The sequence below is a fragment of the Phyllostomus discolor genome, chromosome 12, assembly GCF_004126475.2.
Source record: "Phyllostomus discolor isolate MPI-MPIP mPhyDis1 chromosome 12, mPhyDis1.pri.v3, whole genome shotgun sequence".
Taxonomy (NCBI): Eukaryota; Metazoa; Chordata; class Mammalia; order Chiroptera; family Phyllostomidae; genus Phyllostomus; species Phyllostomus discolor.
Window position 1 is genome coordinate 7,656,785 of NC_040914.2, and position 23,496 is coordinate 7,680,280.

A 23,496-nucleotide genomic window follows, 5' to 3' on the forward strand; every position below is an offset into this window, starting at 1 on the left:
CCTCAACGGGTCACCAGGTAGAGCTGGAAAGCTAAGGGGACATTGCCCAGGCCGGTGCACTGCGGGGTGAGGTCTATGTTGGTGGGGCTCCCTACAAGAAGCAGGAAGAACATTGCGGGATAGTGACAAAGAGGACGATCTCCAGTCAGGCCAGGCCTGTACCCAAGCACATCCACTTTCTTGGGGATACAGATTCGGGGGGAGAACCCCATGTACCCTAGGAACTGGCCCTTCAGAAAGTTGGCCGGGGGTGTTGAAGCAGTATGGATTCTTGGATAGGGTCCCTGTGTGCAGGCACAAGCAGAAAAATCAGGAAGGTACTCTAGGAGGATTTGCAAGTGTTAACGAACATGGTAAGGTTGCCTTTCATCCATCCAAGACACCATATAGAAGCCATGGGGAAGGTGAGGTCTTATTTCTTGCACACATGCTGATGCCTGCTGATCTCAGTTACTAGGTGCTCCTGAGTCTTGCACACAATCCCCAGACTCAGTGGATACCTTGGGCTGAAAGTGGCTGCACAGGCGAAGGTATGTGACAGTCCCAGCACTCTGATGAAGCGCTGGGTCTTCTGCAGCACTGTGTTGGTGTAGGGCAGGCGCTGGTGGTCCTCCAGGCCTGGGAGGCATGCCTGACCCACTGTGGTGTCCAGCTTCCCTCTGCACCTTGGCTGGGGCCAACAAAGTGAGAGCCACGCACACCCTGCCCCTAGCCATCCCCACAGCCCAGTCCCCTCAACTTGGGCTCCTGCTGGCAGACATGCCACCTCTAGGAACTGGAGAATGAGGGTGGTGTGTGTGGTCTCCGTGCTGTGGGAGAAATGGTTACCTGTGGTCATCACCAAATTTTCCTTCTGGAAGTGACTTGGTCTTTCTGTTTCTGTGGATAGAGGAGAGGGGTGCTAGGTGCCTCCTCATGGGCAGCATGGATAGAATTTAGGATGGCAGGGGACTACACCTTATCCATTTGATCTAGGAAGCAATCAATTAAATTGCAGGGCTCCCCAGGCTGCTGTGCCTCCTGGATTGGCTCAGATGAAGATCCGAAGCTCCGCGACGTTTAGGTGGTGTGGGCCCAGGAGACGTTTCAGGATGGAGGGGAAATGTACATTGGGGGGAACAGGATCTTGATGTAAGTCCTAGAACTCTCCCATTCCAACATTCTAAGTCCTATCCTAATGATCCACTCTAGGTAGGTCTAAGTACTCAGGATTTGGCATAGTTTTGAGCTCAGCAAGAGGGATTGGGGCCAGTCCTCTCAACTCGCCCCATCTGGAACTCAAGCGGAAATTGTCATTGAAGAGGTCCAGGAGCCTCAGGAACTCTGGGTCCTTGTAGCCCTAGGGGTTCCCGAGGACCACGGAGCAGATATCATTAGAGGCAGCATTATCTTATTAATAGTAGCCGCCGGGGGTCGCATGACTAGGTCATAGTGCTCTGGCTCCGCCTCCATCTAGCTCTCGGACTTACTTCGCTCCATTCAAAGGCCTTCTTGCAGCCCCTCCCGTCCGTTGGCCACACCCACACCAAGCCCCTCTCCTCTGTGAACAAGCCCCACCACTGGTGGCTTCAAGTTCGCCAGAAAAGCCGCCTCTTCCAGCCTTGCGCACCCAACCCGAACTCCGTAAGCATTCCAAGTGCAAAATTGCTCAGCTTCCGCCAGCCCCGCCCATTGGGAAACGAGCAGCCAGGGGGTGAGGCAGAGAAGGGGTAGGCCAGGAGCTGGCCACGCCCCTTCAGGCAAGCGTCCAGCCACCAACTAGACTCCCTTGCAACTCCTTCGCTCAACTTCTTTCCCAGCCATCTTGGTTGCTATCCCAGCCTTCCCCGCCCTCTGCACACATCGGCCCCACCTCTGCTGGTCCCGATCACTGACGAGCGCCTGCTCTCTCTGGCTCTTCCATCACCGCACAAGCAGCCAACCCCGGTCTTCCCTACATTTTAGCTCCGCCCCACCTTCCCCTCACCACGTGCTCTCTTTAGCGCTGAGTCTCTGTTAGGCCCCGCCCCGACTTCCTGGCCCCAGTCCTTTTAGCACCCCAAGGGAATGCTCACGTCTGCTCTTCCAGTTCCTGGGACTTGTCACTTCCGCTCGTGAAAAGGCGGCTGGCAACTATAAAAGGTATCTGCAAGGGCACTAAGACATCTCACAGCGCTGCCTAGCGGCGCAGCACCGTTGCAGGGCGCTGGCCCAGCTGCCTGTGAACAGGAGAGCCCAGCGGCCAGAGCGCTACGTAGAGCGGGTGCTCATTGGATTCCGGGTGGGAGATCCCGACACCCTCCTCTATAGAGACCCCAGAGCCCCGCTCACAACTCGTTCCCCCTTCAAACCCAGGAGTTCCCATTTCAGCCCCTTATTCCAGGCTCAGGAATTCATATCTCGAGCTTCCTGCCTCAGACCTAGGAGTCCAGGCTCACGCTTTCTTTTTCCGTCAGGATCTAGAAATCTATCCTCAGCCCCCTGCAGCCACAAAACTAGGCATCTGGACTCTCAGTATCCCCCCTCCCAGCCTTGAACCAGGAGAACAGACCCTTCTGCTTCCCGTTCTCTCACTGTACTACCTACGCCAGGCTTCTCCTCCCTCAGGACCCAGAAATGGAGGTTGGGGATAGGGCAGTGAGTGCGACTCTGCTTTTAACGGGAGCTCAGGCCTACACTGTGCTTCTCTGGAGATTTGACTCCCCCACAATTCCACTCTCCATTCTACCACCTCCTCTTCCCAAACAACCAGAAGTCCAGGCCCCCAGCTTCCCACCCCACCCAGAATCCTTTCCCAGAATGCAGGACTCCAGGCCCCTTAACCTTCCTCAGGACTCGGAGCTCTCAGTTCTCTTCATTCAGAGAACCAGGAGTTCCAGTCCCAGGCCCACCTCCATGAATCCAAAATTCTGTACCCCACCCCCTGTCAAGACTAACGCTTCGAGTGCACTATTCAGGCTCCCGCTGCACACATTCCCCAGCAGGGGGTTAGGGCGTTGGGTCCCCAGGTGGGGGCGGGGGTGGAGATAGGGCTCTCTGTGTCTGAGTGTTCGCACTTCAACCTTGCCTGCCCAGCGCCAGCAGCAGGAGCAGAAACAGCAGTGCTGCGATTCTTGTTGCCATCATGCCCTCGATTTCTGATGCCTGCACGCCTTCGCCTCTATTTGATTCCCCTGGAGTCTCGGAGTGGGGACGCAGAGTGGGAGGGCTGGGCGTCTGTGGCCTCTTATTCCCCAGATTTTCCAACCCAAGGTCACTCCGCCCCCAAAGACCTAGCACTGCTCTGCCTGGCTACACCTAGACTTTTTGTACCAGTTTCAGCTTGCCCTGTTTGGCAATTTGCATGCACCAGCATTTCTGTGTCATTACACTTAGCCAACAGCTGCACCTTCCTGAGCCCCTAGCACCTTTGGGTTCTTCTTATTTGGCCTGTAGGAGTGCATTTTTAAATTTCTCTGCACCATGACCCCTGAAAACTGTACCCTGTACAGTCATGTACCCAATAAGGACATTTAGGTCAACGACAGACCACACATACAACCGTAGTCCTACAAGATTTTAATAGAGCTGGAAAATTCCTGTTGCCCGTGGTAAGCTGTAGCACAAACCCACCACTCACGTGTTTGTAGTGATGATGTAAACGAACCTACTGTGCTGCCAGTTGTCTGAAAGCATAACACATGCAAGCACATAATACTTGGTGATGGTGATGAATGACCCTGTTACTGATTTATGTATTTACTACACTTTTAAAAATCATTATTTTAGAGTGCTTGCTTTCTACTTGTATTAGAAGCAACCCACTGTAGAACAGTATGCCAAGTCACACCAGCAGCAGCTGCAGACGTGTTTACTGTGTTTCTTGATCACGTCATTTTCTCTTGCCCTTGACTTAAGCTCATGTTGTTTTTTACAGTAACTTCCTGTACAGGCGTTTAGCCTGGGAGCGACTGGCTGTCCCATGCAGCCAAGGTGTATAGCAGGCTGTGCCATCTAGGTCAGTGTAAGTGGACTTCGTGATGTCCTTGCAATGATAAAATCACCAAATTTCTCATTTCCTAGAATGTGTCCCATTGTTAATTGGTGCATGACTGTACTTCAGATTGCTAAATACACTCCTGAGTCCTAAACTCATAAAAACCACCCCTGGTGATGTGTCATTAGGCTGGCACTCCTGTGGCCTGTGACTGTGATTCCAGGGACTCACACCTGAGTCCTTGTCATTTCCATGCCCATTGCTGAACCAATACTTGGAATAGACTGTTCAGAAATGTGGCCCAACCACCTGCCAGCCCCTGCCTTGCCAGATCCAGCCTTTTGCCAGGTGCCTAGCACAGGGCCCAGACCTGAGTAGAGGGTAGGAGGTGCTGTGCAGAGTCTAGGACTGGGCTTGTCTCTAGGAGTGCCTCTCAGTGTCTCTGTGTCTCTTCATTGATTCGTGTTTCATCCCTCAGTGTCTTCTTCCCTTTCATTCTCTGTGTTTCTGTTTCTGTTCATCTCTCTCTTTCTCTGTCTTGGTTTCATTCTCAGTGTCTGCCTCTGTTCATGTCTGTTTTCTATCTTTTGCTCTCTCCTTTCGAATATGTTTTTATCTCTCTGTAACTCTCCTAATTTGTCTTTACCTTACTCTTCCAGTTTGTGCTTCCCTGTCTCCTTGCCTCTGCCTGTCACCCTTCCTCAGTCTAGGAACCTGGTGACTGGGAGGGGTTGTGGGATGGGGTGCCGACTCCACAGACAGTTGGGGTACAGGGGAGCACAGCAAGCATGCACTGCCCTGACCCCACCCCATCCCAGTCTGTTGGGCTCTCTAATGAATCCTTTTCATTTATTAGGGTGTCTTCAAGAGCAGGCATTTGTGTTGTTCACGCCTGCATCCTCTGCACCTAAAATAGTGCTCAGCACACAGTGGATGCTCAGTACATGTTTGTTCAATGAATGTGTGATTTTGTCATCCTGATTTCTGTCTCTGTCTCTATTGCTCTCAGTCTCTGTCTTTTTTTTTTTTTAAGATTTTATTTATTTATTTTTAGAGAGAGAGGCGGGAGAAAGAGAGGGAGAGAAACATCAGTGTGTGGTTGCCTCTCACATGGCCCCCACTGGGGACCTGGCCTGCAAGGCATGTGCCCTGACTGGGAATTGAACTGGTGACCCTTTGGTTCACAGTCCATGCTCAGTCCACTGAGCTACACCAGCCAGGGGTCAGTCTCTGTTTGTTGCTCAGTTGCTGTGACTGTCGCTCTTCCTGCCTGTCTCTGTGTCTCATCTCTTGAGATTTCTGTGTCTCTATTTCCCCCTTTTCTTCCCTCTCAGACCTGTTTCTCTTTCTCTCTGTTCCTTCTTAATTTCTCTCTGTTTTAGAATCTCCTTGTCTTCTCTCTGGGCATCTCTGTCTCTCCCTTTTTCCCAGTGCTTCTCCTCCCCCCCCCCCCCCCCCCCCGTCTCTCTTTCTGTCTGACTCCCTCCTGTCTTTGGTTTTCAGGATCTCTTTCTGTTGTCTCTACATGTCTCTCAGTCTCTTCCTGTCTTTCTCCACCTCTCTGCCTCTTTTTTGGGATCTCTATGTGCTTCTCTTTGCCACCTCTCCATCCTTCTCAAGACCTCCGAGTTTCTCCTTCCCATGGCTGGGCCCTAGGGCAGACCCTGGTTGGCCTATGGTGGGAACAGCATGGGGATCAGGGAGAGAATGCCCCATGTGGAGACTGCATATATGCCTCACCTAGCTGGCCAAGTGTTCAACAGAGCATGTCCCTGCTTCTGGACAGCCTTGGGGGGACCCTGTTCAGGGTAGGGACTCTCAGGCCACCTTTGCCCGTGGCTGGGGGTCCAGCCCCGCTCTGCCTGACTCTGGTTCAGGAAAGCCTATGGAGAAAAGCTACTGTCAGCAGGGTGTCAGGGCGCTAAGTTCAGTCCCAGGTTGGGAGCCCCCAGGACTGGGCCTGCTACCCAACCCCAAAGGGAGGAATTGCCAAACAAAGGAATAATCCAAGGAATAGGGTGAGAAATGGACAGTTTCAGTCTTCTGCTGCTTCACTTTCACGTTCATTGCCCTTCCTCTCTGTCTTTTTCTGGTCATTGTGTCTTTCCTTGTCTCTGTCTTCAATCTTCTTGCACCTGCCCCCCCCCCCCCCCCTTCTTAGTCTGTGTATCTCGGTGCTTTCCTCTGTGTTTCCGCTTTGTGAGATTGAGAGGAGCAGTGTTGGAGCCAGATGGTCTGTGTTTCATTCCCAGCTCTGCCTGTCTTTGGTTGTCTTGTTTTGTGCAAGTCACCTCACCTCTCTGAGCCTGTTTGCTCAACTATAAAAACGCTATAATGACATTGCTTTGTCTCATAGGGAGATGTAAATGAGGAATTTAGAACTGTGTGAATGGGAGGCACTATGTGTTAGTACCCTGTTATTTCTCAGTCTCTGTGTCTGTTATATCTCCCCATCTCTCCCCTCCTCCCTGCTTACATTCCATCTTGGTGCAGTGCCCTGCATCTCTTGCAGAGCTGTTCAGTGTCTTTCTGGGTGCTGTTTGCTTCTCTGTCTCTCTGTCTTTGGGCCGTCATGGCCCATATATTCCAGCCTATGTCCAGGTAACAACTTCTACCAATTTCTAGCTGCCCCAAGGGTAAGCGTGAAACTTGTTGGTGCCTTCTTTCTCTGCCGCCAGTTCTCCCTTCTTTCCATCCTAGGGACCTGTCCTCCTCCCTTTATTCCACCACAGCAGGGTAATTTACTAGGAAATTATACAAGAGCCCCCCAAAAGGTGTGTAATACAGCGAGTTCTGTGGGTAAAACAAGGCATGCACCTCATCTTCCCCAAATCTTTGCCTCTGGGTGCACAGAGGGGGAAAGATGGGAGGATGAGGGATGGGCATGTGGCAGGCACAGAGTGAGGGAAAGCAAGTGTGACAGCGAGAGGGAGGGGGCACAGTGGACGGAGAAGAGGAGCAGAACAACCTCTAGGGGCGGGCCTCATCTCCCACATGCGAATCTGGAAGGGCTCACAATGAAATTATAGAAAAACCATCCTGAATAACTAACTGAAGACTAGCTGGAGAGAAGCCTTACAACCAAAGAATGACAGAAGAAGCCACATCAAGAGTGGTAGGAAGTGTGGAGGTGCATGACAGTTGGCTGGGTTCCCATGGACAGTAGCTAAAATTCTGGAGAGATGTAGCAGATGCAGGGAGGTTCCTCCTGAGAAGTGTAGAATCTAAACCCCAAGTTGGGTTGTTAAGCCTGAAGCACCAGAACTGGGAATAGGGTGTCATCGCCCACAGGCACAGCCGTGGCAAATTGCACAGGCCAGAGGTAAGCGGGGTGAGGTCGATGTTCTCTGGCGCCCCCAGCGGCTGCAGCGAGAAGTTTTGCAGGATGGTGATGAAGTAGAGGAAGGGTTCCATGCGCACCAAGGACTCGCTCAGGCACTGCTGGCATCCTTCAGAGGTGGGAGTGGAGGAGCGATGACATAAGAGGAGGTGAGGGGCTCCAGCCCCAAATTCCCAGGGGAAAGCATACGAGGACAAAGATCTGGGAAAGCTTTAAGTAAGTCCTGAACCAGAATGGCCTGATATTGTACAAATGCAACTTTATGGATTCAAATCCCGGTTCTGCCCTATTTTTTGTGATCTTGGGCGTGCCACAGTTTCTGGGTTTTAAAAAATTAATTAATTTATTTATAATATATTTTTTGATTATGCTATTACAGTTGTCCCATTTCCCCCCCTCCACTCCCCTCCACCCTGCACACTCCCTCCCACCCACATTCTCCCCCTTTAGTTCATGTCCATGTGTCATAAGTTCTTTAGCTTCTACATTTCCCATACAATTCTTGCCCTCCCCCTGTCTATTTTCGCCTACCATCTATGCTACTTATTCTCTGTACCTTTTCCCCCCTCTCTCCTCCTACTCCCCTGTTGCTAACCCTCCACGTGATCTCCATTTCTGTGATTCTGTTCCCGTTCTAGCTGTTTGCTTAGTTTGTTTTTGTTTTAGGTGTGGTTGTTAATAATTGTGAGTTTGCTGTCATTTTACTATGCATGTTTTTTATCTTCTTTTTCTTAGATAAGTTCCTTTAACATTTCGTATAATAAGGGCTTGGTGATGATGTACTCCTTTAACTTTTCCTTATCTGGGAAGCACTTTATCTGCCCTTCCATTCCAAATGACAGCTTTGCTGGATAGAGCAATCTTGGTTGTAGGTCCTTGCCTTTCATGAGTTGCAATTCTTGTTTCCAGCCCCTTCTTGCCTGCAAGGTCTCTTTTGAGAAATCAGCTGACAGTCTGATGGGAACTCCTTTGTAGGTAACTGTCTCCTTATCTCTTACTATTTCTAGGATTCTCTCCTTCATTTTAACCTTGGCTAATGTAATTATGATGTGCCTTGGTGTGTTCCTTCTTGGATCCAACTTCTTTGGGATTCTCTGAGCTTCCTGGACTTCCTGGAAGTCTATTTCCTTTGCCAGATTGTGGAAGTTCTCCTTTATTATTTGTTCAAATAACTTTTCCACTTGTTGCTCTTCCTCTTCCCCTTCTGGTACTCCTATATTTCGGATGTTGGAACGTTTAAAGGTGTCCTGGAGGTTCCCAAGTTTCTCCTAATTTTTAAAAAATTCTTGTTTCTTCATTCTTTTCTGAGTGGTTGTTTCCTTCTTCCTTCTGGTCCACTCCATTGATTTGAGTCCCAGTTTTCTTCCCATCACTATTGGTTCCCTGTGCATTTTCCTTCATTTCACTTAGCATAGCCTTCATTTTTTCATCTAATTTGCTAAATTCAACCAATCTGTGAGCATCCTAATCACCAGTGCTTTGAACTGTGCATCTGATAGGTTGGCTAGCTCTTCATCGCTTAGTTGTATTTTTTCTGGTGCCTTGATCTGTTCTTTTGTTGGGGACATTTTTTTTTGTCTTGATGCGTGTGTTATGTAGAGAGGGGCGGAGCCTTAGGTGTTCACCAGGGCGGGGCAATCCACTTAGCTGTGTTGTGATGCTGTTTGTGGGGAAGGGGTCTGAGAGGGAGCAGTGGCACTTGCTCCACTTTCTGCTGGATTTCAGTTTCTTCTGCTGCTTCCCCTAAACACCTGGGCCCTTCTGGTGCTGATTCTCATGTGGGTGGGCTTGTGTATGTTCTAGGACCCTGTGGGTCTCTCCAAGGAACTCTGTGAGGCTGGGAGTCTCTCCCAGCACCTCAACTCCTACAGGTGTTTTCAATCGGTGTTTTGAGGTTTTATTTCCCCTTGCTGGAGCCCTGGGTTGTGTGGTCTGTCTCACTCCCCAGTTTCACCTGGTTTATCTGTGTGTGAATGTGAGATAGTCTGGTCCACCAGCCACCTTGTGCGTCACACCCCTCCACAATCTGCCACCTCACTGGGTCCGCCAGCTGCCACCTGCATGCCTGGGATCTGCCATCCACCACTTCTTTTTGCCGCGTACCCTCTCCTCCTACTGGTCTGGATGAATGTGTCTATTTTAACTCCTTGTTTGTTGGACTTCCATACAGTTCAATTTTCTGTCAGTACTGTTTTTTTTTTGTTTCTAAATTTTTATTGTCTTTATTTTGGTTGTGCGAGGAGGCACAGTGTGTTTACCTATGCCTTCATCTTGGCTGGAAGTCCAGTTTCTGGGTATTTAAAATGGGGATAATAGTGACTCAGTAGGTTGTTGTGAATGGTAAATGCAGATAAAGCGGCGAGAAAATAATACTTATGTAGGTTTTAGCATGTGCCATGCACTACTGTAAGCACTATACAGTTATTAATTAACTTAACCCTCATAACTCTGACAGGTGGGCCTTATTATGATCTCCATTTCATATATATGGAAATCGAGGCACAGAGGTGAAATAACATCTCCAAGGCCATACACCTTGGAGATGATGGAGCTGGAGTCTGGCTGCAAAGCCCAGTACTTAACCACCACTCTTAAGTCCTTCTCAGAGGCAGTGCCTGGCACACAATATGCAATAGGCTAAGTTACCTATTATTATCTCCCCCAACTTTTTCCCCTCTGTAATGCTGACTTACATAGGAAAGATTTTTCTTTAGCAGAGTGAAGATGGAAGCCAAGAAAAACTAGAACCACCTCGTCTGCGCCACCCAGTGGAGAAACTGAGTGACTGCTTTCAAGTGAAATTACTCTTCTTCCTCTCTACCTCCCTCCACAAGCATTTCAGTCATTATGCTCCTGTAGGAGCAGAGTTGGGAGGGGGAAGGGATGTCTCATCCAACGCTGAGGATGGGTGGGATGAAGTGAGAGGGTTTGGAGGGCTGGGTAGTGTAGTTGGGAATCAAGGGTCTGAATGACTGACTCGTGTCCCCACCACTCTCACAGGCTGAGAAGGGCATGCAGGCAGGGCTTTTTTTGAAAGACTGATGGGCATCCAGAAAATGCTCAGGGTTGAATTCCTGGGGTGTCAGGAACTGGCTAGGGTTGTAGTGGACTGTGTGGAGGAGGGTGATGGCTTTGGTGCCGTGTGTGGGTGGGAGGCAGGATTAATGGTGCAGAGAGAGCTGGGAGGTTCCCCAACTAGGATTCCCACTCTACAGGGCTGAGAACTTGATGCGGGGGAGGGGTGTGTGTGTGTGCGCGCGCGTGCGCATAGAACTCCATCAGCGTCTGGGAAATGTGTCTGGGTGTCTGGGGTTCCCAGCGATGGTGTTTCCAGTGATGAACGCTGAAAGCTGTGTTGTTAGAGTCTGAGGCAGGGATGTGGGATACCCTACCCACCTTGAGGGAACAGATTTAGGTTTCCTGGGGAGGAATCAAGTCTCTGGGAACAGTGTTGAGGCGCAAGGGATCCCCAGGACAAAGTCTCAGACCCTGGGGATTCTGGAGAGGGGTCCTAGGAAGGGGACCTGTTATGGGGAAGAGGTCTGGGATTCAGGACAGGGTCCGACCCACTGTAGTGTGGGCAGGGTCTTGGGCAGGGGCTGAAGTTCTGGATTTAAGGCCTCAGATGTCTGTTGCTAGGGCTTGGTGAGGATGCCAGTTGTTAAGGTCTGTGGTGTGGATTGCTAGGGTCTGATATCCTTCTTGCAAGAGCCTGGGACTCCTCTTTTTACGGTATCAAATGTCGTTTGTCGAGTACCCAGCGAACTTCAGGTAGCAGGCAGCCTCGAAAGGTCGCGTCCTGCGTGATGTGGCGCAGCAAGTTTATGCGGGATGACGTCTGTGAAGAGTTGCACTTCGGGGATCACAGCATCTGTGTAAGGCGTGGGCCCTTCGGTCTTCCAGAGCCGGCAGCCGCTGGCGTCTGACCGATCTCCTCCAGGACGCGGGCTGGCGAGGGAGACGGGCATGTAATCGAGGGTACCAGCGGGCTCTACCTGGCTGGGCAGAGGTGTGTGCGTGTGTGGGAGCAGTCCACGTTCCCCAGTCGGGGGCTACCACAGGGGTGCCTGTGAGGGCGAGCCGAGGTCTTGGGGCGGCGGGAGGGTTGGGTTCAGAGAAGGCGGTAAGTGCGAAAGAAAGTCGGATTTGTGCAGGGACTGGTGCAGTCGGGACTTCGGGGTGTGGGGGCTGGTGTCCAGAACTCGCTGGGATTCAGAGATCGGGGTGCGGCAGATGGCGAGAGCCCCGTTGGACGCAGTCCTGGAGGCCAAGGTCCCGGGATAGACCTGGAGGCTGGGCTTGGGCAGAAGGGGTCGCAGACAGTGCTGTGTGGCCGGGCCAGACTGTGTGGGAGGGGTCAGTTTTCGGGCAGGCACCGTGGCTGAGGCTCAGGGGCCGGCTCTGGGCGTGGGAACGGGCTCGGTGGCAGCGTGGACAGGGTCAGAGGTGGCCCACAAAGCAATGCCATGCGGTCGGGGCCAGGGGTGAGGCAGGTTGTGTGGTCCGTGGGGGCCGCTTGGGTGGGGCCAGCTTCCGTGTGGGTTTGTGGGACCAAGGGTAAGCAGGAGGCTCGGACTTTCAGGCCTGCTGGGCTCGCTGTGTGTGGGCGGCGCGGCTCAGCGGGAGCATCTCCTGGCGAGGGAGGGCGCGCGTACCTAGCACTTTGGGGACTTCAGTAACGCGAGGAGTGCGTGGCGCAGCATGGTGCTCACGGTCCCGGTGCCACCAGAGAGAAGGTTACGTGTGGTCATCAGAAGGGTATCCGTGGGGCAGTGGCTCAGCGGATCCTGCATCTCCTGCGGGGGTAAATCAGTGGAGATATGAGCCAGAATCTGGAGACCCTGGCCCCGCACTGACCACGCGCTCGGAGCCTGGGGGCCCCATTCCCCCCAGAGCTATGCAGATGCTACTGGGCGTCAGTTCAGTCCCTCCTCTGTTTAACTTCTCTTTCTCGGGGGAGCTGGGAGCGCGGGTGGGCGGGGCAGGGAAAAATCTCAGCCGCAGGGTCCACAATCAACAGATCCCTAATGACTTCTCAGCGAGCTTTTAACTGGCAGCTTCGCGGAATGGCTCCGGGCTCCAGCGCAGCAGAACCCGCTGTTCAGCTTCGCATCCCAATGCGGAGAGGTCACACGCAAACCCGCTCAACTGGGATCCCTGTTGGTTTCAGGTAAGGGAAGCAGTTCAGACCAAAGGTGGGACTTTCAGGCAGAGCTTACCTGTTCCATCTTGTTCCAAGCAATCGATGAAGTCTCGGGGAGAGCTGGTGTCCGGAGAGGCCTGGTGGTCGCGGACGCTGCGGACAATGGGGTCCTTCATGCGCGCCTGAAGTTCTGAAAAAGGCCTCGGTGCGCCCGGGCACCCAGTCCAGGAGACTCAGAGAGATATACCACTGGGGATGGGGCGGACTCGGGGGTTCTGGAGGAGCAGGCAGGGTGTGTGCGAGTGAAGGTCAGGGTGGTCGGGAGGCAGGGACGGGGTCTTGACGGGCTAGTTCTGGGGAGGCTGGTTGGGGATGGGGGGCTGTGTATGTAGGTGGAGACGCCGTGGAGCGGGCTTGGGTGTGGCTGGGCGGGACCTTGTACCTGGGGCAGGGGTCAGATGAGAAGGGACCAGCCAGGCAGGGCTAAATGCTGCCCCATCGCGCCTCCCTGTCCCCCAAATAATTAGGCCTCCTGACCTCCCCCCAGGGGCTGCTCGGGATTTGAGAGGTGTCATGGAGGAGGTGGATAATGGTGAGCAGACGCTCGACGTTGTAGTTGAAGTGGCTGCTGAAGACCACGGAGCTGATAATGTTGCACACTGAGCGGTTGGGTGCAAATGTGGGGTCAAAGGGCTCCCGTGAAGGTGGGGGGTGAAGGGGGTCCGGGGTACACTTAGGAAACATATGAGCCACACACCAGGCCCCATGCAGCTACAGTCTCAGTTTGCACACCATCCAGCCAATTGTGATAAGGGGACTCGGTGACTGGCAGCACAGAACGTGTGCTGCTGGTTGCCCAACGCTAAGCATAGCAACACCCAAAATGTGTTTGCTGACGTAACGCACAGTACACCAATGCATGGCAATCATCAAGCATCGTAGAACACATAACATATGGCAAAACACCCAGTAAATATGACCCCAGTTCATGCCAACACACATAACACACAGTGACCTAATAGCTGGCCCAGAAACAGACCCGGCAACAAAAGACACTGACATGTAACACCTGCATAGTACTACACTATCTCACAACACAAACAACAACAAACCAGCAGATAGCGCAGAACATGCTGTGTGCGATATCACAACACGTACAATAAAGGCAGAGAATAGATTGACACACAGCATACAGCAACGTAACAACATCTGTGCTACAGAGACAGCACAGGACAGTGTTACATGCAGGACCTGGCAGCACCACAACCTCACCCAGCAACACCACACAGCAACACCACACCTGGCACCCGTGATCCGACAACCAAACTTAGACCACAGGAGATAATACTAAAACAACACGCACTCCAACACATTAGTCACTACATAACAGCAGAGCCTGGAAAACCAGGGCTGGAGTTAAGTAGGTATAGTGTGGATCTTGGCTTGGCCTTTTTGTCTTGGTGTGACCTGAGTGAACTGACTGCCTTTCTCTGAACCTGATTTTTCTCATTTGTGAGGTGGGCTTGATGACAGTTTTCTGATGGGGCTGTTACAATGGAGTGTGTGGTGGGGAAGTGCATCGTGAGCCTGTTGCAGACCAGGGGGTTGCAATAGGTTGAGTAATGGCTCCACAGAGATGTTCATGTGTTAATCTCCAAGAACCTGTGGATATGTGGTTAAGTTAAAGCTTTTGAGACGGGGGGATTATTCTGGATTATCTGGCCTAATGTAATCACAAGTGTCTTTACAAGAGGGAGGTGGAAGAGTCTGAGTGAGAAAAGATGATGGGATGATGGAGAGAAAGAGAGATTGGAGGATACTATGTTGCTGTCTTCGCAGATGGAGACAGAGGCCAGGAGCCAAAAAATGTAGGTAGCCTCCAGGGGCTAGAAAAGACGAGGAAGTAGGTTTTCTCCTAGAGCCTCCGCGAAGAACAAGCCCTGCTGACCTGCTTTATTCTTCGGAACTCCAGATCTGCGAGACAGTGAATTTGTGTTGTTTTAAGTTGCTACATTTGTGACAATTGGTTACAGCAGCGATAAGAAACGAATACAGGCAATTATCCTTTTACTTACCTCACATCACTTAACCTCTGCAGCATCACCTACCACAGTTCACCCCTCACCCCAAACCAGCAGGATTTGGAGATTAGGCAAGAGTGCTGTTTACTTCTCTGCCTCAGATTCTTCTTCTATAAAATGGGGCTTATAATGGGATCTACTTCTTAGTCTTGGGTGATTTTTCAAGGAAGTAATATACATCAAGTTTTTGGGACAGATCTGGCATATGGTAGGCATGGTGTAAATGCTTGAAATTTTATTAACTTTTTCCCATGGGTTTGTATCCCAGCTCAGCTACTTCCTGGGCATATGACTTAACCTTTCTGGGACTCAGCTTTGTCACTATAACAACTGCCAAGGCTTGTGGGGAGGGTGATGCAGGTTAACATGTGTGAAGAGTTTAGCACAGTGTGTGGTATCCAATAAGTGCTTCGATAAGTGGGCATGAGTGTGTTGAGTGTGGACTTGGTGTCAGTGAGACATGGGTTTAAATCTTGGCTCCTCCACCTACTAGCTTTATGACTTCAAGCCTATCACTAAACCTCCACATGCCTCCATTTCCTCACCTGGAAAACGGATTGTTCCAAGGCTTAAGGGGCCTATGTGTGGAACTGTGCTTCACATAGGGCCCCACGCTCGGTGAGTCTCATGAGCATCATCATCATGATCACCCACCAGCTGTGCTGAAAGTACCACACAAAGCGCAGCAGAGTGGCCACCACTGTAACATATTCTGTCCCTGAGCTTCAGGGAAACGCAGCACCCCAAGCTGATCCACCTCCAGGGGTCACCACTTATTGAGGGCTAAGCGAGGAGCCTCCTGTTCACACCCAAGTCATGGTATCTGACAGTCTTGGCCACTAAGTAGGATAGATGTGACTGAGGGACATGGACGACAGCACTCTGGGACCCTGACCTCCAGTTTTCCACAGCTCCACCAGCAGGAAGTTGCCTTCCTCCACGGTCTGCTCTTCAAAGCTCCTCTTCCCCATCCTGGAGTTCCACAGAATCTGGATACAGAACTTCCTGAGGACCTTCCACTGTTCCCCATTGGAGTACGTGATACCTGGGGAGAAGAGGAAGAGCCAACTCAACCTCTGACTTGTCTCTGAGACCACTGCCATCTGACTTTCCTTTCCTGTTGTTTGCTAGGAGAGAGACTATGAATCTGCCATCTTCCCTGCCCCTCCTGGTAAGCCCTCCCTGAGCCTCCAAGCTAGGTCCAATGCCTCCTTTGAGCTTCCATAGGATCCTGGGCATTTCCCATCACAGACCTGATCACCCTGGGCTGTCATGGTCAGGTGATGGGGCTGCCTCCTTCACTAAACTGTGAAAGCACAGTGGTGGCCTACCTTGGTCACCACCGTGTTACTAGCATTGTCCAGGGCAGGAGTTATCACACAGGAGGTGCTGTTGATAGCTTATTGATTAATGAATGTATGAATTAGGGAAAGAAGCAAGAAAAAGGAACACTGAGACATTCTGAACTCATCTGGAAGCTAAAAAGACCCTACTGCATTCTCTCCCTGGTCTCAGGGTCTGTTCATAGGCCGGCTCTTCTTCCCACAGCACTCTTCGTCCCTTGTCAGCCCCTGACAGGTCGCGTTCATCTTTTAGGTCTCAGCTTGTAGGTCTCTTTCTCCAGGGAGCCATTCCTGGCCCTCCCTCCCCGCTGGGTCAGGTGCTTTCTCTTGGATGCGCCGCCCCCCCCCACCGCCCCCTCCCCCATCCCTGCCCTGCCTGTGGCTCTGGGCTGCAGCAGTCTGGTATTGGGGCTGTGTCTCCTACTGGATGGGAGCTACAATGGGATAAGGCCTTGGGTATGTTTATTTCTAATTCCTTTGGAACGAGTAGAGAACTAGATGGTAAGGAAGAAAAATTGCATTATCACATCAATTTCTTATAACAACCTTCTCATGGTAGCACAGGTGAGGGGGGGACGACACACATGCCCAAAGGTACACAGGTAATAATTGGCTGGACCTCAATGTTACCCTTTGTGCTCTGTATCAAACCATTAGATGGTAGTTATTTTTAGTAATGGATGATGTATGCACAGATGTTTTCTGTGCAAAAGTATCAAGGTGAGTTTCTCAACTGCCTTGTCTTCACCTCCTTGCATCTGGTATATCTGGACAGGTGAGGTCATAAGATCAAGCCGAGGGAAGGGGACATAAGGGAGGAAAGTATATTCAATATACCATAAGTGGTGGCAGATTTATTTATTGATTTATTGATTTATTTATTTATTTCCAGAGCTCTTCAATTCAAAATCCAGGGGTACCTGGGACCCATCTAGTGAAGATGCTAGCTCCTGGGGATTCTTTAGGAGGAGAAGAATAGTACAGGATGCAGGGCTCCAGGACCCCTTTTTAAAATCAGAGCAGCTTTTCTTTCTTCCTTTCCTTTCTTTTTTTCTTTCTTTCTCTCTCCCTCTCCCCACCCCCCTCATTTATTGATCCTTGTTATATGTCTTCCTTTGACTAAAAGATTTATGTTTAAAAAAAAAAAAAGAAAAGAAAACCACCCTGGCTGGCATAGCTCACTGGATTGAGCTCAGGCTGCAAACCAAAGGGTCACTGGTTGGATTCCCAGTCAGGGCACATGCCTGGATTGTGGGCCAGGTCCCCAATGGGGACCATGTGAGAAGCAATCACACATTGATATTTATCTCTCTTTCTCCCTCCCTTCCCCTCTCTAAAAAAATAGATATATAAATAAAATCTAAGAAAAACCATAAGACGAAGTGATTTTCAAGCCTGAGGAGAACAGAATATTGAGACAGGATGGGTTTGTAGTTAATGATATGACTGCTGGATGGATGGGGATAGAATTGGGTTTGGCTTGGGATGGGTCTGGCAGTGGGGCTTGGAGGGAGTCTGGGAATTGATGATTGATTTGGTTTGAGTTTGGTGGTGGGGATGGAGTTTGGTAGAATAAGAATTGGTAGATGGGGATTGAGACTGAGCTTGGGGTTGGATAGATATATGATGGGGTTGTTTTGAGTGATGGTAGCAAGATTCAGGTTTGAAATGGGAACTGGGTACTGACAACTTCAGTAGGTGATTGGGATAGAAGATGGGGTAGGGCTGGGAAGAATGATAGTGGAGTTCAGTTTGACTAAAGTATTAGGGTGAGGTTGATGATATACTTTAACATGGGGGTTGGGAGAGGGTTCATAATGGAAATGGAGGTTGGAGTGAGATGCAGTCAGTCTTGCAGGTGGAGACAGAGTTAAGGGTGAAATGGGGGACACAGATGCAGGATTGTTGGACTTAGGTTGAAGTGGACAACATGAACTAGGGCCAGATCATTGGGTCACCTGACTGAGATGAAAAGTTGGTGATGTGATTGGGGTAGAGACAGGGATTGGGAGGAGAGTGGAGCTGCAGTCGGATGGAGATAGGGATTGGTACAGAAGTGCCATTCAATGTCATGGTGATAGGATTTGGGGGTGGGAGAGGCAGGCCATACTTCACCCTAGACTTGTACTGCCTGGATCCACCCCATCTGGTGTCATCAGTGAGTTCAGTGATTCTGAGTGCCACCAAAATTGGGAGCACAGTCTCCTGCCTTATCCCCTGTATCCATGGGCTGGGGGTGGAGGAGATGGGGAGCAGGCTTACCATTGCTCTTAACAAAGTTGAAAAAGGTGCAGTAGCTGCCATGGCCACCAAACTCCTTTGCCTGGTCCACAAGGGCCTCCTTCATGGCTTGGTACCCGCTGAGGACCACCACTGGCCTGGGCCCCAGGTGCACTGCATACACAGAGCCATACTCCCTGCTCAGCTGGGAGTGGGAAGCCAGAGGTCACAGGGGTGTCTGGGGCCATGGGACCCCTCCCCTCTCCCAAGCCTAGGCCCTTGCACCTTGGTGAGAGAGGTCAGCATGCCATGCCAGTGAAGCTGCAGCAAGTTTCACAGGAATAGGAGGGGCCTGGGGCCTGGCGTCAGCTGCCCCTTGCCCCTTGAGCTGAGGGTCAGGAACAGACAGGTGAAAACCAGAAACAGGAGCAGCATGGCTGTGCTTATACTGTCCATGGTGAAGGCAGCTTCAGGCATCTGAGGGAGGGGCAAAGTGGGAGAGGGTAGGGCCGGGGAGGGAGTAGGATCTCTTCACTCCTCATTTCCTCTGGAACACACTTCCCCAGATCCTGGAAATGTGGGCACATGGAGAGAAGAAAGGAGGTACTGGGTAGAAGAGACAAGGAAAGGCTGGAGGATGGGGAGTGGGGAAAGGAGGGAAGAGGAGAGAGACAGAGACAGTCAGATAACAGAGGTAGAGGTAGTCAAAATACAGAGAGACAGACAGTAAGAGAGACAGAAATAAAAACAGAGACAGATGGAGATGGACAGAGAGAGAGACTAAGAGACAGATACACATGGAGTTAATGAGGGATACAGAAAAATAGAGTGAGATATCTAAATAGAGTGAAATATCTAAATATCTCTAGGTGTTGGTCCGGCATCTGTCTATCTATGTAGCCATCATCACTCATGAGACTGACCCTCACACAGAGACAGCAGTAAAGACAGACAGGCACAGGGACAGAGCCAGGCAAACTGAAACACAGGATAGAGAGCCAGACCGAGAAAAACCATTGAAAGAGGGTTGGCAGAGAGACAAGAGAATGAAAGAGACAGAAGTAGAGACACAGATCTAGAGAAAGGCAGAAGAGAGAGATGGCAAGACAGAGATATATACTTCCTGAGACACAGAAGTCTACACTGAGAGAGAAAGAATGAGAGAGACAGACACAGAGAGGAAGAGACAGAGCTAAACACAGCTGAGGGAGACAAGCGTGACAGAGAAAGGAAGAATAGATACATAGAGACAGAGATGTAAATGAACAATACCAACAGAGCCACTTTAAAAGGGAATCAGAGCCTTGACTGGTGTGGCTCAGTGGGCTGGGCATCAGCTCACAAAGCACCAGTTCCTTTCCAGGTCAGGGCACATGCCTGGGTTGCAGGCAGGGTCCCTGGTTGGGCCGCGTGAGAGGCAACTGATCCATGTGTCTATCACACATTAATGTTTCTTGCCCTCTCTCTGTCCCTCCCTTGCCCTCTCTCCAAAAATATATAAATAAAATCTAATGAAAAATAAGAAAATAAAATGGAATCTGAGCTGCCATCCTAGAGGAACTGCCTCACACCTTTTATGCCTCAGACCTCCAGAATATTAACACAGAGAAAAATAACCTTTGCACACTGTGTCCCAAAGAACTATTTGCAAAGACAACAAGAAAGCAGATATTATGAAGACTAGACTGAAAACTAAATAGATTCTTTAGAACTAACACCACTCTGTTGTGTAATCTGCACCAGCAGGAAGGTCGCAGGTTCAGTTCCCTTTCAGTACACGTGCCTGGGTTGCGGGTTTAGTCCCCCAACCAGTGTTTCTCTCTCACATCGATGTTTCTCTCCCCCTCCTCTCCACTCCCTTCCCATCTCTCTAAAATCAATAAGTATGTCCTCGGATTAAAAAACAAACAATCTAGAAACACCTTCCCTCTATTGATATAATTGTTCCCCTTGCTGTTCTCGTGAATACCCCATGGTTTTGTCTGGTAATTGGAACACCATTTGGGCCCTGGCTGAATCAGTTGTCCCTGAATAGTTATTCTCATTGATCTCAAATAGATGCTTGTTGTCTCTCATTTTGGCCTTTTATTCTTAGGTTAACAGAGAGACAGAATAGAGAGATGCACAGAGACAGACATGGGGAGAGAGAGAATGAGAGACACAGGGAGCATTAGACAGAGACAGGGAGGGCACTAGCAGACACAAAAGAATCAGGGGTCTGAACCAAGGCTTCACAGTCCAGAGAAAGATGACAGTATGGAAACCCCAGGGCTAAGACTAAAACACTGGTCAAATGAAGCAACAGCTTCCCAGAAAAAGCCCCAGAAAGACTGACCCAGAGACCCAGTCAGCCCTCAGAGGAGATGATGAGGGAGATACCAGCCAGTCCTAGAGACAGGGAGATGGAGCCAGGGACCCTTCTCTTGAGAGCCACCTCTCTTCTCCTGGGAGCTGCCCCTGGCCCTTCACCTGGAGAGTGCAGGAGCAGTGGAGGTGTGTTCTGGCCCGTGCTGCCTGTGGCTGCTCCAGGCATGCCCTGTGCCTGTGAGAATGGTGGGTTGGGCAGGTGGGGGAAGGCAGGGGCTGCTTGTAAATCACCCCTCTCCATGCTCCTTTGCCCCCTTCCCTTTTTCTTCCTGTGATCTTTAATCCCTTCCCATAGAGATGGGAAGGGATTACCATTACCTTTACCATTACCTCCTTACCTGTGTGCATTCTTCTGGCTCATACTCAGCTGCCATGCTGTTCTGGGGAACGACTTTTGCCCTCCTGGACCAGTTTGGCCAGCAGGCTGACTTTAGCTCCTCTCACTGTGGTCAGTGGTGGTCATTTGCCCTGAAGTGGGGAAAAGGCTTTTTCACTTTTGCCATTTGGGGCCCAGGTCTGGCTTTGGGGGGCTATGTTTGTGGGGCTGTGGCAAAGTGATAGACCAGGGATGGGGGCCTGGTCTCTTTGGTGTTTTGGGTACTTGGTTCTATTTTCCCAACTGGCTGTGTGACCTTGGGCAAGTCCCTTTCTGTCTTGAGCAGGAGTTTCTCATTCCCCAGGGCCTGTTTCCATAGCTCGTCCCACTGCTCTCTGGTCCTCACAGTTTGTCTCTGAAGTCCTGTATGTCTCACTTTGCTTCTGTCTCTCTCTGTCTGTTTGGCTCTGCTTAGGTCGCTATCTCTCCCTCACTCTGTGTCTCCGGGTCTTTGTCTCTCACTCTCTGTTCTGTTTCTAATCCTGTCTGCGCCCTTTCTCTTCCTCTCTGCTTCTCTCTTTCTGTAAGACTTTCTCAGTCACCATCTCCTTCAAACTCTCAGGGTCTCTCTCTTTCTTTCTGTCTCTCATGCCTCCACCAGTGACTGCAGTGGGCAGGACTGAAGGCAGAGTCTGAAGCAGGGTTTGGGAGAAGGACAGGACAGGTGGAAGCCCCAGGAGAAAGAATATCAGACCTGAATGACCCTCCCCCTTGCCCACACACAGTGCTTCCCTGGCCCCCACCAGCTGTGTCTGCTGTTGGCCCCTGCCTGAGAAACTGGACTTAGTTACCTAACTCCTGGCAAGGTCACAAGGGCAGGATGCCAAAACATGGAGCTGGGTGAGGACTCCAGTGCCCTGGGCAGTGAGCCCCTGAGTGTCTGCAAAATGTCTGGGAGGCCAGGAGCTCCCTCATATGTCCAATATTTTCACCGTAGCATCTTTGCTGTAGACATCTTTGCCACAAACATTTTAGTTGCAGACATTTTGCCACATAACTAATTGGCTGTAAGGCAACTTTTTAACATTTTTTTTTATTTTTAATTTTTTAAAATTACTTTATTGTTGTTCAGTTACAGTTGTCTGCATTTTCTCCCCACCACTCCATGCCCACCCCAGCCAAACCCATTCTCCTCTTTTGCTTCCACCCTCTCCCTTGGTTTTGTCCATGTGTCCTTTATAGTAGTTCCTAAAAACCCTTCTCCCCACTGTCCCCTCACCCTTCCCCTCTGGCTATCGTTAGATTGTTCTTAATTTCAATGTCTCTGGTTATATTTTGTTTGCTTTTTTCTTTTGTTGATTATGTTCCAGTTAAAGGTGAAATCATATGGTATTTGTCCCTCATCACCTGGCTTATTTCACTTAGCATAAGAGCCCTGAAACATCAATCCCAAAGAACCTATGCACCCCATTGTTCATAGCAGCACAATTTACAATAGCCAAGTAATGGAAGCAACCTAAGTGCCCATCAGTAAATGAATGGATCAAAAAACTATGGATCATTTACACAGTGGAATACTACACTGCAGAAAGAAAGAAGGAGTTCCTATCCTTTACCACAGCATGGATGGAACTGGAGAGCATTATGCTAAGTGAAACAAGCCAGGTGGTGAAAGACAAATACCATATGATCTCACCTTTAAGTGGAACCTAATCAACAAAACAAACAAGCAAGCAAAATATAACCAGAGACATTAAAATTAAGAACAAGCTGACAGTAACCAGAGGGGAAGTAGGACGGGATAATGGGGGGGGGGGGGAAGGGTTGTCAAAGAACATGTATAAAGGGCACATGGACAAAACCAAAGGCGGTGGAATCAGGGGAGGGAGGTGGAGATGGCTGGGGTGGGGGATGAAGTGGTGGGGGGAAACGGCAGACAACTGTATTTGAACAATAATAAAATAAAAATAAATTAGGACTTCCAGCAAGATGGAGGAATAGGTGGACACACCGTACCTCCTCATACAACCAAGATTAGAACAACAATAATTTACAACAATAATTTACAGACAGAATAACACCCAGAACCGGCAGAGGATTTATCTGAATGGAAGTCGGGCAGCCAAGAAGTTGAAGTGGACCTGTACATCCAGACTGGTAGGAGACGACGTGCCGGGCGGGCGCGGGAATGGCGCGGGTCGGCAGCACGTGGAGGTCGGGGAAAATTTGGCACAAAATTAGTGCGACAGCCATCCGGGGAGCAAGAACACAGGGGTGATCACTGAGTATGCAAGCTGCGACTGGTGGACCCAGTGAGGCAGCGATTGTGGACCGGGGCAGAGCTCGCAGCCCGAGAGCCCAGAGAAGGGTCTGAGCCCAGGAGAACAGAACTACCGCCATTGTTCCCTCCCGCCCCCACTCCCGCCCCCGCTCCCACATATAATGTCACAATCTAGCGACTGGGGTGCCCAGCCCCGGTGAACAACTAAGGCTCCGCCCCCCCACCGTAACAAGAGCAACCAGACCAGAAAAAAAAAAAAGGAGAGACAGGGAAAAATATGTTTTCAACAGAGCAGATCAGTCCCCCAGGACTCATCCTTTTGAGCGATCAAGAAATAGCCAATCTATCAGATGCGCAGTTCAAAACACTGGTGATCAGAAAGCTCACAGAATTGGTTGATTTTGGGCGCAATTTAGATGAAAGGATGCAGGTTACCATAAAAGAGATGCA

At 50.5% G+C, this 23,496-nt stretch overlaps 1 protein-coding gene across 1 annotated transcript; it reads right to left on the minus strand.

Moving 5' to 3' along the window:
* Positions 1-2: 2 nt before the first annotated feature.
* Positions 3-18,734, minus strand: LOC114511357 (cytochrome P450 2F1-like). Its single transcript, XM_028530070.2, is given in 16 exon segments — positions 3-284; positions 551-665; positions 829-879; positions 7,245-7,404; positions 10,294-10,435; positions 11,062-11,121; positions 11,123-11,179; positions 11,181-11,286; positions 11,967-12,088; positions 12,498-12,617; positions 12,620-12,648; positions 12,651-12,687; positions 12,976-13,131; positions 15,401-15,564; positions 18,125-18,287; positions 18,368-18,734. Coding segments are annotated over 16 exon segments (1,956 nt in total). The 5' UTR covers positions 18,560-18,734.
* Between the last annotated feature and the right edge of the window lie 4,762 nt (positions 18,735-23,496).